General features: G+C 30.9%; 1 protein-coding gene across 3 annotated transcripts; it reads left to right on the forward strand.

The window, feature by feature from the left end:
• The first annotated feature begins 7598 nt into the window (after positions 1 to 7598).
• Positions 7599 to 12976, forward strand: LOC114294052 (transcription factor SPATULA). Of its 3 annotated transcripts, none has more exons than XM_082895484.1 (7): positions 7599 to 8269; positions 8351 to 8455; positions 8560 to 8625; positions 8731 to 8796; positions 11798 to 12112; positions 12190 to 12259; positions 12422 to 12976. In XM_082895484.1, the coding sequence occupies exons 1-7, from the start codon at positions 7901 to 7903 to the stop codon at positions 12529 to 12531; spliced, it is 1101 nt and encodes a 366-aa protein (XP_082751610.1). In that variant the 5' UTR covers positions 7599 to 7900; the 3' UTR covers positions 12532 to 12976. The 3 variants fall into 3 exon arrangements, with proteins under 3 accessions (XP_082751610.1, XP_082751614.1, XP_082751605.1); XM_082895488.1 differs by having other exon boundaries at positions 7632 to 8269; positions 12201 to 12259; XM_082895479.1 differs by having other exon boundaries at positions 7634 to 8269; positions 8731 to 8790.
• The last annotated feature ends 377 nt before the right edge of the window (positions 12977 to 13353 follow it).

The raw sequence follows: 13353 nt of genomic DNA on the forward strand, positions 1-13353 counted from the left end.
ACTCACTTTCTAAACAGCCTTGTCTGGTTAAAAAAGTTATGTTTGAAATGATATTGGACTTTTTTTTTTATAGTTAGTTTGATAATTGTAAAAAAAAAAGTGAAATAATTATAATTTAAATATGACATTTTATCTTATTAATTATTTTAACATATTTTATATTTTATTGCTATTTTTATCCAATCCATGTTCCCAAACATAAAAATATGATAGGAACAACTTATATAACTAAGAGCAAATGGTAAAATTTATTATTTATTAATTTTAAATTTTCTTTTTTAATTGATTGTAATTTGTGATTTTTTATTTTTGAAAATAAACCTCTTGCGTATTCATTATTCAACCTTCTTTTTAAAAAGGATTGGGCCAGCATGCATCCAGATTGGAGGGTATTATTTGGGTTTATGAGACCTATATAAATTCGTTTACAATAATTTAAACAGTTACTTTTATAGAAGTTTTTGTGTATATCATTTACAAATAAAATTAGATTCATCTAATAATTATAATTTATTTAATTTATTATATTATTATTAAAAAAATAAATTATTTATTTTCAAAAATACAAGTATCGTGAATTTTTTTATAACAAATAAAATAAATTATGATTATTAAATTAACAAAATTTCTTTATAAAAAAATATACATAATATATTTAACAAAATAAATAATTTAAATTATGATAAATGTGAGTGAATAAATTTTAGAAAAATGTTTCATATCACTAATTCAACACCACTAATCCACCACTAATGACATGGCATTATGTGGATTCTAATATTGGTGTGATAGTTTGGCCTTTTTTTTTTTAATGATACGGAGTTTTAATTTGAGAGCTTTAAATAAAACTCTAGTGAGGTGAAAGAGAGAGAGTAAAAATAGATAGAAAGAGAAGTGTGGACTCCACCTTTACATAAATCCTTTACACATTATTAAAATTTTATTAAAAATCTTAAATTAAAACTTTCAAACATTATTATTCTAATTTAGAGATTGTTTGAGATGATCTAAATAAATGCACTTTTTAACTTTTTATAAAATATAAATTGAATTTTAGTTAGATTTAAAATGATGTGTTAAAAAAATAATATAACTTAAATAAAATTATATAATTTAAATAAAATAATAATTTTTTAATTCTTTTAAAACTTGTCAATCCAACCCTTACGGTATGTTTGGTTTGTGTTTGAGAGATGTGTTTTAGAGATAAAAAGTACGAAAAGTTGTTTGGTTTGGTTTTTTTCAAAAGATGTTTTGAAAAATTATTTTGAGAGAGAGTTTTGGAAAAAGTGATTGATTTGATGTGTGTGAAAGAGAGATTTGTTTGAAAAACTTGTTTGGTTTACAAGTTTTGAGAAATTTTTTTAAAAAAATTTATTTAATTTGATTACTTTTAAAAACTTATTTATAAAGAAAATTTTCCAAAATTTTTTTAAAAATACAAACCAAACGAACCTTTAATTTTCTAAATGGAGACTGCAAATTTTATGAGTCCGAACAGCACCCTGACGGGAGGGGAGCCCTTCTTTCAAAAATGTTGAAAGAGTAGTAGTCGGGGCCCCGCGTGATGTGTCACTATCAATTGTGACGAGAGAGTCAGGGATTAGCTAAAGTGTGTACCAGAGAAGACCCCAAAGTCTTCCTCCACCGAAGATACAACATCGACCGTTCGATCTCCTCGTGATGTACAAATTTATTCCCCATTATCCCTCCTCCCAAATCTCCAAAAACTTTCCGCAACGAGCCACACAACAAACTTTTCTAATTGCCACTTGACACGTCACCTACTCCCCATTGGGAACAGGCGATTCCCCAAAATTTTCACCACCATCCAATCAAATCAGAGGATCCGTTGACTCCTCCTCTCTCCGTGACCGTCCGATCAGATTATAAGGTGGTCCAAATCCAAGGGTCAAGATCCCCAAAAACTAATCATCACCCTATGTAACCGACACGTCACAACGGTTGCTTGCCGTGTGCGTGGATTTTAGCTCCGACGAGTGACGTTAGTCGTGCATGATAATAGTTTCCTCTGGGTGGGGTAGATTGGGGGAGATCTTCAGAGCCAATGGGAAAGTGACACGAAGGAAGTCCTGATGAGAAAAAGATATTAATGATTGTGTTAAAATGCGTGCTGGAGTTGCAACAAACATTTATAATAAATTATTTTAGGCTAAGTTTGACGTCTTTAAAAAAATTTAAAAAGTCAAAAAGTCACTATCCTATTTCAGTCATATCACCTCTTTAACACATCACTTCAAATCCAACTCAAATCTAATTCATATTTCATAAAAAATCAAAAAGTGCACTTATTTAGTCTTTCTAAACTTGGCCTTAGTTAGAGTTATAAAGTTTTATTTATAATAGATTTTTTGATTTTTTTAAATTTTTATGAATAGAATAATATAATAATTATAAATTAAATATAATATTTTATTTTATTAAAATAAAAAAATTTATTTTATTTTTTATGACTAAAATAATTCAAAATTTAATCCAACCCAAGTTACCAAACGAATATATATATATATATATATATTACTTTTGTGGGTGTTTGGAAAGTGGATTTTTTTGTAATTTTTTTTAGTGATAGAATATTATTGAAGAAATTTTTTTTGTGTTTAAAAAGATAGTTAAGTTTTTTTGTGGTTGAATGTGATATTTGTGAAAAAAAATGAAATAATTATAGAATTTAAAGTAATATTTTATTTAAATTTATTTTCTTTAATTTTGTAAAACATTTATCGTATAGTAAAAATAAATTAAAAGAAAAACTCAAAAACCAAGTTACCAAAACACCCTTTTTGTGTGTTTGTTAAGGGTGACGTTGGATTGGGCATTCGCACGAGACGACGAGACAATTGATGAATTTTGAAAGGGCGTATCATAAAAGATGTTGGCGAAAGCGCTCATCATCTGGCCAAAATTATCATCACCATTTATCATCCCCACTCACTCTCTCTCTCTCCCTCTCTCTCTAACCAAAATTTTACTATTTGGTAACATTCTCACTAACTGTAATCTGTTTGGTTTTAATTTTGCTTTTGTTTTTAGGATTTGTTTGGGATGTAAATTGATTTTTTGACTTTTTAATTTTTTTAATTATTTTAAGTAGGGTTAAAAAATTTTATTTGGGATAAATTTTTTGATTTTTTTTACTTTTGTGAGAAAAAAATAAAATGATTATAGTTTGGATGTGACATTTTGTCTTATTGATTATTTAGCCTATTTTGTTTTTTTTTTTTAACTAAAATAACCAAAAGTCAGACTTTTTGACATGCCAAACTAAGGCTTATTTAAGGAAGAATTAAACAAATTACATATTGCATTTTAATTTTTTAATTTAGTTTAAATAAAAAATTTATGAGATATTTTGATTGTATTGAATCATTTGAGTGGAGCTTTAAAAAGAAAAATAAAAAAATATTAAAATATAATTATATTTTATTCATATTTTATTTACATTATCGTTTTTCATTGTCAAATCTGTATCCAAATTTATATTTCAAACACAACCATAAAAGATTTTAATCTCAATTAATCATGAAATCATATGAAAAACCAAAACAAAAATAAAATTATTCAAGCATAATGTTTGTAAGTGCTGTTGAGATACTTGTTAACAAGTAATTAGTAAAGTAATTTATTGGTGTGTAAGATGTGATATTCTTTTATCTTATCAACTATTTTAGCATTTTTTTTGGTCTTTATTAGTTATTTTAACCAAAATCCTAGTTGCATGACTTATCTGAGAATTGACTATTTTAGTTAATTTTTTATTTTTTTTATCAAAAGAATTGTAAAAAAGTTTTTTAAAAAATAAAATGATTAAGGGTTGGTTTGGGGTGATATAAATAAGTGTATTTTTTGTCTTTTTATGAAAAACATGAAATATAGATTGAGTTTGAAGTGATATTGCAAAGAAATAATATGACTTAAATATGATGATGTGATTTAAATAGGACAACGACTTTTTAATTTTTTTAGATTATGCCAAACTAACCCTAAGTATTTTGACTTTTTAGCCAAAAAGAAATTCTCCCAAACGGGTCTAATTATAATTTTTTTACTAACATTAACGTTACTTCAAATAATATAATTAACAATAAAAACAAATTAAGACAGAGACAGATCCGTGAGCATGTTTTATATTCCACCTGCGCGTGGTGTGTCACCGAATCCAAATCATGATTTTGATTTGAAAAAATTTCATTGTTATCCCTATTTTTTGCCTGAATTTTTAATGATATCTACAGATTTATATTAATTTCAATTTATTTCTAAATTTTTTGAAATCGTATCAATTTACTCCCTACCATTACATTTAAAAAGAAAAAAAATAAAAAAATATGGCATTGTTTGGTTAGTATGATAAAAAGTACCAAAATTTGTTTGGTTTGACTTTTTTTTAAAAGATGTTTTGAAAAATTATTTTGAGAGAGAGTTTTGGAAAAAGTGATTGATTTGATGTGTATGAGAGAGAGATTTGTTTAAAAAAATTGTAAACCAAACAAGTTTTGGAAAAAAAATTTGGAAAAATTTGTTTGGTTTTATTACTTTTGAAAACTTATTTGTAGAAAATTTTTCCCAAAATTTTTTGAGAAACACAAACCAAACAATTTTTGCCTCAAATTTCAAAAGAAATATGCAAACCTATCATCTCCTACTCAAACTCACCCTTCTCATCCTCAAATTCTTCCATTTCTCCTTCGTCCTTGCAAACTCTACCACTGCCACTAACCACCACCGCAATCACTCAATTCTCCAACCCAACTTCTCTCAAACCCAAATTCACTCACTCACTTCAAATTCTCAAATAGTCTGCTCTCTCTCTCTCTTTCTCTCATCTCTCATCCGTCTTTGCAAGCTCTGCCACTGTCACCAACCGCCACCACAATCACTCAATTCTCCAACCAAACTTCTCTCAAACCCAAAGTCACTCACTCGCTCTAAATTCTCAACATCCTGCTCTCTCTCTCTCTGTCTCTCTCACAATTTATATAAAGAACCAAACTTGACCCAACAAAGAATCGTCTATTCCATTCTACAGTCTTTTCACACTCATTTCACAGATTAAAGAAATACCCAGAAATGGCCTCTATCTCTATATCAAAGCCACATCTTTTGAAACCTAGGTTTTATTTGATTTGAAATTCCATTTCTCTCAAATCCCTCTACTTCTTTTGTTTATCTACTCCAGACCCACAAATCGATTCCTCACTCCCTTCCAGCGATCCAATCTAAAGCCCATAACCAAACTCCCTTGTTTCAGTTGCACAGATCCTGCTTGAAAAGTTCAAATATCAAAGTGATTATGAATCAGAGAACCCTAACGTTGTGTTTGGTTTGGGAATTTATGAAGGGATTTGAAAAGGAAAATGGAAAAATGTGTGTGCAACTAAGTGAAATATATGCATATTTTATTCACATTTCACTTGACTTTTCCTTTTTTCTTTTCAAATTCTTTCTCAAATTGCCCAACCAAACATAGCGTAAGAGGTAAGTATCGAAACCCAAAAAGATTAGAGGAGGACGACTCGTTTACAGAACTCAATTAGGAATTTAGTGCATGAATTTAATTGCTCACTTGTTTATAATGTATTGCATGATGCTCGAAAAACTTGGAGCATGCTCTCTAATTTTTTCGGTGGATTGAGTGAGTTTGGTTGTTCCAACATGATAAATAGACCCATTACAAGATAATTGAGCTTTTGGGTTGAGTTTCGAAGCTCAACTATGCCCGGTGTATATTATTGGATATGCCAAAGAAGGGTGTGGAATGGGATAAGGACATGTTTGTTATGTTGATTAATAGCTATGTTAAGGCAGGTATTGTTCAAGAGAGCGTGAAGATTTTTCAAAAAATAGAGGAATTAGGTGTTGAAAGGATGATAAAGTCATATGATACTTTGTTCAAACCCAACTTGTGGCAAGGGGTGTTGCAGGGTAGTGGGAGCCCAAGAACCCTTCCTGCTTGTCGCTAACTTTGACAAGTTGGTTAGGGTAATAGTCCTCCATCGCTGAACCTTTCTTGTTTGCTGCAAACGTTGCTTTTTTCATAGTCTACTGTAGGGCTTGAAAATTTAGAGTAAGTGAGTGAGTGAATTTGGATTTGAAAGAAATTGAGTGATTGTGGTGGTGGTTGGTGGTAGTGGCAGTGCTTGTAAGGGTGGAGAAGAGAGGGAAGAATTAAAGAAAGAAGAGAAAAGATGAGTTTGGATAGAAGATGGTGAGTTTGCATATTTCTTTTGAAATTTGGAGTTAAAATATAATTTTTTTTATAAATATTTTCATTTTAAATGTGATGATAAGGAATAAATTGATACAATTTGAAAAATTTTAGAAGTAAAATTAAAATCATTCAAAATTTAAGAATATCATTGAAAATCAAGGGAAAGTAAGGGATAAAAATAAAGGTAGCTTTTGGTTTGTGTTTGTAATTATGATTTGAGTGAGGAATTATATTTTGAGGTTGTGTATTTTGGAATTATGATTGAAAAAGAGAAAATTTGTTTGGTTATAAATTTTGAAAAGGGAAAATGATAGAGAGCTCTAAATATAGAGTTCTAATTTGAGCTCTAATGATGTGTCAAAGCAAAAAAAAAAAAAAAAAAAAAAACAAAACAAGGCACAAACATCACATCAGGGTGGGACCCACCTTCCCATTAGAGTTATTATTAGAGTTATTAGAGCTCCTATATTAGAGCTCTAAAGCATTTTTGTTTTAAAAAGAGTATTGAATTGAGTGTTAAATTTTTGAAATGAGTGTTAAGTTTGTAAAAAGTTATTTGATTATGAGTTTTGAAAAGAATTTTCAAAACTTAATTCAAAAACTTATAACTTATAATTAAATACATAACTTAAAACTCTGTTGAAAATTTTATTCGAAACTTGTAACCAAACTTTTTTTAAAATTCAATTCAAAAAGATAATTATTGACAAAAATAATTTTCATTTAAAAAATTTAGAAATTTTAGAAAATATTTTTTTATTTAAAATATTTTAAAAATTATTATTTTTTAAAAATTATTGTGACAAATTAATGTTTATTTTATTTTATTTTTGTTAATTTTAAATAAATATCCAAATAATTTGTCATTTTGGTCTAAAAAAATATTTTATATATTTAAAAAATATTAAAAATAAATAAATATATTTTTTTCTAGATAACAGGTCCAGTTGCTAAAATAAATATAAAAAAAAACTGTTTCGGTTAACCGGTCAGATGTCCAGTACGATCAAGTAGACCAAAAAATTTAAAAACTATCTAGATAGATGTCCGAATAGACTAAAAATTCAAAAAATTTTTAATTTACCAAAATATTTTTAAAATAAATATATTTTGAAATTGATTTGATATTATAATTTAAAAATTGTAAACAAACAAAAAAAAAAATTAATAAAACCAAACACAGCCAAAGTTTTCTCATCTGCTTTTAGAGCAATGGTAGAGGGCCCAAATTTTGTGGCTCAAATGTGGCTCAAATGGTCAAAACGACGTCTTTTTGAGTACAAAACAACATCAAAATGGCCAAAACGACGTCATTTTGACCATTTAAACCACATTTGAGCAACAGAATTAGGACCAAACATTTTTCCTGCTTTTAAACCCGCCAGCAATTTCAGTCTCTCTGCTTTCTCAGCTCGATATTTTTAATGGAGAGGGAGGGGGAGAGAGAGAGAGAGTAAATGGGGTTCATAAAGAGAGAAATCCAGAAAGAGAGTCTAAGACAAACCCAAAAAACCACACATTCCAACATATACGCATGGAGTTTTGATAGATAGATAGAGAGAGACAGTATTGAAATGGTTTTTGCAGAGATAGAGGAAACAAACCCGAGGTCTTGAATCTGTTCTCTCTGTTTTTTCACTGTTAATCTCTGATCTTTCTCAAACATATATGATAGTAATGGCGGATATGTATAATATCGCCTGTTCTTCGTCTTCCTCTCCTCCTGAACCCGACGATATCTCCCTCTTTCTTCACCAATTCCTCCTCCGCTCATCATCATCTTCTTCACCACCATCTTCCTACTCTCTCATGCCCCACAAGCCCAATCCAATGCACTCGTCTTCACCTTTTCACACTCTCCCAGGAAACCCAAACCGTTCGATCCCGCCTTCTCTGCTTTCCGGGTCGGAACGCCGGGTCTCCGCCGTCGACTCCTCTTCCGGCGGCTTTTTCCCGGTGAATGCCACGAATGTGTCTTGTTCTTCAGCCGGAACACTTGACAATGACCCCCCCGACGAGTACGATTTCGAAAGCGAGGTGTGTTCTTGCATTTTCTTCAAATTTTTGAATTTTGCTTCGATTGAAGTGTTGAATCTTGTAATTGTGTTTTGAGTGTAGGAGGGTTTTGAAGCTCTGGTTGGAGATGTGCCGGCAAAGCCGGTTCCGCCTCGGACTCCGTCGAAGAGAAGCAGAGCAGCGGAAGCTCATAACTTGTCTGAAAAGGTTGGCTTTTTGTATGCTTGTGTGATTAAGCTATGCTCCATTTGAATCATGAATTTGATTTTTTAAATCTCTGATTTTGGGATTTGATTTTGTGGTTTTGACAGAGGAGGAGGAGTCGTATTAATGAGAAATTGAAAGCGTTGCAGAAACTAATTCCAAACTCCAACAAGGTTTATCATGATTTTGATGGTTATTAAGCTTGATTAGTTCTGTTTTGTGGACGAATTTAACTTGGGTATGGAGGGGTTGATTTATGTTTTTTTTGTTTGTGATAGACCGATAAGGCATCAATGCTCGATGAAGCCATTGATTACCTCAAACAACTTCAGCTTCAGGTGCAGGTATGCTAGTTTCCTTCAAGAACTTTTCTGGACGATTTGTGACATATTTAGCCCTCGTTTGGAACAGGGCTTTTTAGTATTTTTTTTAACTTTTGCTAAAATATAATGTAAAAAAATTAGTATATTTGTGATGATTTTTTAATTTTTTACGAAAAATGTGTACAAAAAGTATATAGGAAGTAGAATCTTAACTTTTTTTTATATAAATTTTTTATTTTTTATTTTAGTTAATTTTTAACTTTTAAGTTAAAAAGTAAAAACAAGGCCTTCGTTATTACTGACAGCATCTCTACTCCTAGGGTGTAAGTATTCACACCAAGTGATTTGTATACGAAATTAACGAGTTAGGATTGATTGTTTTTGGACATGATCTTGATTATGACATGATACAACCTGCATAAAATACAAGTTAACACGGACAATCCTTTTATTGGAGGATTCTTTACACTTTTAGGTGGTATCGAGACCCTATCTAGGCCAAGTTTGGCAACTCAAAAATAATTTATTTTTTTATTTTTTTATCTTTTTTTTCATCACATCACCTCTCTATTTTTTTACATATCTTTTCGTAAAAAGATAAAAAGTACACATATTTAGGTTATCCCAAACAACTCCTTAGTTGAATAAAAAAATATGAAACAGAATTTTTTGTGAATAAGCTATTTCAGTAATTTTTTAGTTTTTTTTTTTTTGACTAAAATATGAGGTAAAAAAATTAATTTGTTTAGAATGATTTTTTGATTTTTTCCAAAAATGTGTAAAAAGTAAGAAAAAAGAGAATCTTTTATTTTTTGTATAATTTGTTTACGTTTTGATTTTTTTAATTACTTTTTGATTTTTTGGCCAAATAAAGAATTGCCAAATGAGGCCTGTTTTTTAATTTTTCATTTTAGATAATATGATATTTTGAAGTGAAACTAGTGAATAAATAAATAAATAAATAATTGAATTGTTTACTTGAGCTAGATTTGTATGGAGGGAATTCTAACATGAATTCAAGAAGATAATCACAAACATGACACAATTCCCATTCCGATCTAACACTACTAGCTATTTTTTTTGTTTTGGGTGAATACAACTAGCTATTTTAATTATCACAAATAGCTAATCACTGTTTTTACTAATCACTGTTTCACAATACATCTTTCAATAAAGCTCTTTATTTTAGTTAGTTACTTTCAACACATATATATATAGTTTTCAGTTAAGAAGCATGGAGCCAGACACGTACATGTGACATGATACGGATATGACACGGATGCAGGACACTACACATGAGGGACATGAATGAAATATATAATTTTATATATTTATTATATGTTATATATATATCAATATATCATTTAAAGATAACAAAAAATGTAATATGACACTAATTCTTATAAATTTATATGGGTTTTATTTTATTATTGTATTTTAAGTTGTTTTGTTCAAATCTATAATTAGTTTCACATTTGTCTAATCAATAAATACATGTGTTTAAGTGATTGACACATGTCTTTCAAGTGTTCAAAGAGTGTCTGAGTCTTTAAAAAAATTTAAAAAATAGGACACGTTTTGAAAAGTGTCGGTGTCCGACATGGACACGACACGAATACATCACCTTCTTAGAAGTGTCCGTGTTTCTTAAGTTTTCAGAAAGGGAAATCAAATCTATTAGCCTACCTTTTCTTAACAAATCCCAAGCAAGTTGCTCTGGTGCTTCAAAAGTTCTCAGGGCTTTGGCAAAGTAAACTTGATCAAATCATTCAATTATGCTATTTGACTATGCTTTCCATCAAGCTGCCTAAGAAATTTGAGAAAGTTAGTGTTGTGATTGTCCTGCTAAATACTGAAATGGATGGTTTCTCCTCACTTAGGGATGGATGCCATGTTGTGTATATTCTGTCTTGTTGGAACTTTGGCGGAACACTTTCGAAGCCTTTTTTAATTTTAATTTTTTTTTTTAAACAACTTTAGAAACCCAAGAAGTGCAACCAATAGACATACTTCCGCTCAACTGCCTAAAAGTTTCTTCCAAATTTTTTAACTGTTTATGGCCTCAATAAGGATCGTTTATAGCATGACTAGTGTAGCTGACCAATTTTGGATCTTTGTTAACAAGAAAGTGAAGAATGTGTTGCGTAATGCACCTGATACTGTTTCTTGTATGGTGCAACTATTACCTCTTCTGAAAGTGCTGATTTGCAGTAGGAACATTCTGGCTCTGCTTCTAATGAATTCTCTGTCATTTTGAAAGCTCTTGTGGTATTTATGATAATCAATTCATGCATCATTGTCTCTTTTTGGGAATGGGAACTTTAGTTGGTTAGATTCTTTTTGATGAATGCATATACCACAACTTGGTCTATTGAGCTCAGGGCTGATCATAGATGATGACATCAAGAAACTCTTCGCCCATGGTTGTCGCGTGCAAAATACAATTTCTACTTGAAAAGTTATAATTCAAGGTTTCTTAGGGTGTGTTTGAATCAATAATTTGAGGAGGGAATTCGAAAGGAATAGTGAACCAATTTAGCTTCTATTTCATTCACTCTTCCCTTCCTTTGTCTCCGAAAATCTCTCATGAAACCCTTGATCAAAACACAGCCTTAATGTTTTTTTTCCCCAGATTGATCTGAGTTTAATTTCCTGCATTCTTCTCTTAAGAAAATACTGCTCGCAGATGCTGAATTCTGCCTTTCCTCTTCTAAAAGCCTTCTTTCGAAGACAAAAATGGGGAAAAAAAATTCGTTGTTGTCTTTCCTCTGGGATGTTTAATTAAGCTTCCTGATTGCCCCTTTTTTTTTATCTTTTTTTTTTATAATTTTAAAATTTTAATTAAATTTTTTTGTAGGAAGGACACCATGATTGCATTTGTATACAGGGAGGGGGGTGGGGTTGGCAAGGGATTGAAACCCTGCTGAGGCTCAGCTTTTTGATTGCTAATATCTTTGTATTTGTAATACCTATTTTCATTATTCCGATTCTTTTTAATTATTTTAGATTGATCAAATTTCAGATGTTAACAATGAGAAATGGGTTAAGTCAATATCCAATGTGCCAACCTGGAGTATTGGAGCCAGCTCAACTCTCCCAGATGAAAATGGGCTTTTACAAAGGAAATGAACTCCTGCATATGAATGAGGCAGGCATGCTCCCTGAAAACCAAGACGCCCCAACAAATAGTCTCTTCAATATGTCCAACCAAAGCGCTAACTCTGCCCAGCCATCTGTAGCTGCTTTTTCAAGTATAATCAATTCTGAAACTTCATTTGGAATGGACTCATCAATCCAAGTTCATCTTAGACCCTTTCAGCTCCACACATCATCTGAAGTAAGTTTAACCGAACTCGTGTGTAATTTAGTGATTCAAGTAATGATCCCAAATGCTTACGCTTCGACAATGTGAAGGAAAATTGCAGGGAGGACATAATACATCATCAACAAGAAAATGTGGATCATTCTGATACAAAATTTTTAGGTGGGTTTTTAAGCCTACCCTCTCTAGATTTTTTTTTTTTTTTTTAACTTCTTCATGGTAACGCCGATGTATAACATTAGAGCATGCTTATGGGATCCAATTATCTGTGTTTAACAATTATTGCCTAAAGCAATAATTATTTTTTAAATTTTTTTAATGAAGGGCAAGAATTGCTGAAAGAATTTCAAGCGGGAGCCAAAGGAACAGTATCAATTCACTATGATACACAAGCATCTGAGGCCAAAACAGAGCCCTGGAAGCATGCACCATAGGAACAGAGAGACGACAAAGTATGCACTTATGAAATCTGGATTGTGACTCAATTCTTGTGCCCCGTTTGGATGAGTAAATATACTTTCTGCAAAAGGGTGTTATTCGGTTCATGCTTTTCACTAGCATCGGCATGCACAGATGAAGAAGTCCACCTAAGGGTGACAAATCAAGACTGAAAGACTGAACTCGTGAGATTTGCTGGCCTTCAATTTATACTATCAACCTTTTGAAGGCACTTGTACATTTTTGTTGTATTCTTGCCTAGGAGAGTTTCAAACATTAAGCTAATGTGTATTCCAATGCCTTCAAATGCACCCAAAAAAAATGCCTGCAAATTGAGATGTGACTAGACAAATGGCACTTGGCCAAGGCCTGTAATGTATGTTGAAGAAATTCTAAATTCTAACTCAAATTCAAAGAAAATAGAAATATTATTTCAGATGACACCAGTTTCTTCTTTATTGTTGGTTGTCCGACTAATATTTTTTGTTAGGTACTAATATTTCTCTACCTTTGTTCTACTCCCCACCAGACAACTCTGGTGATATCAACTCTCTCTCACACTCCCAGTCAAACATTTTTTGTTTAAAATTTAAATTGAAATTTAGATCAAATTTCTACTTAACAAATCTGTCTGCTTGGTTTGGAGTTTGGATCATTCAATGTAACATTGTTGGGCATCGATCAATTTTATTTTATTTGGGTACAGGTTATGTCTTTGTTGTCGGAGTCGTTGTCAGTACGCAATATATTAACACCATAAGAGAACGTACTACTTGCAAAGAGTTAGTGTAACTAATTAAGCACAAGAGAAATTGATT

The sequence above is a fragment of the Camellia sinensis genome, chromosome 1 (genome assembly GCF_055761805.1).
Source record: "Camellia sinensis isolate YWXY chromosome 1, ASM5576180v1, whole genome shotgun sequence".
Taxonomy (NCBI): domain Eukaryota; kingdom Viridiplantae; phylum Streptophyta; class Magnoliopsida; order Ericales; family Theaceae; genus Camellia; species Camellia sinensis.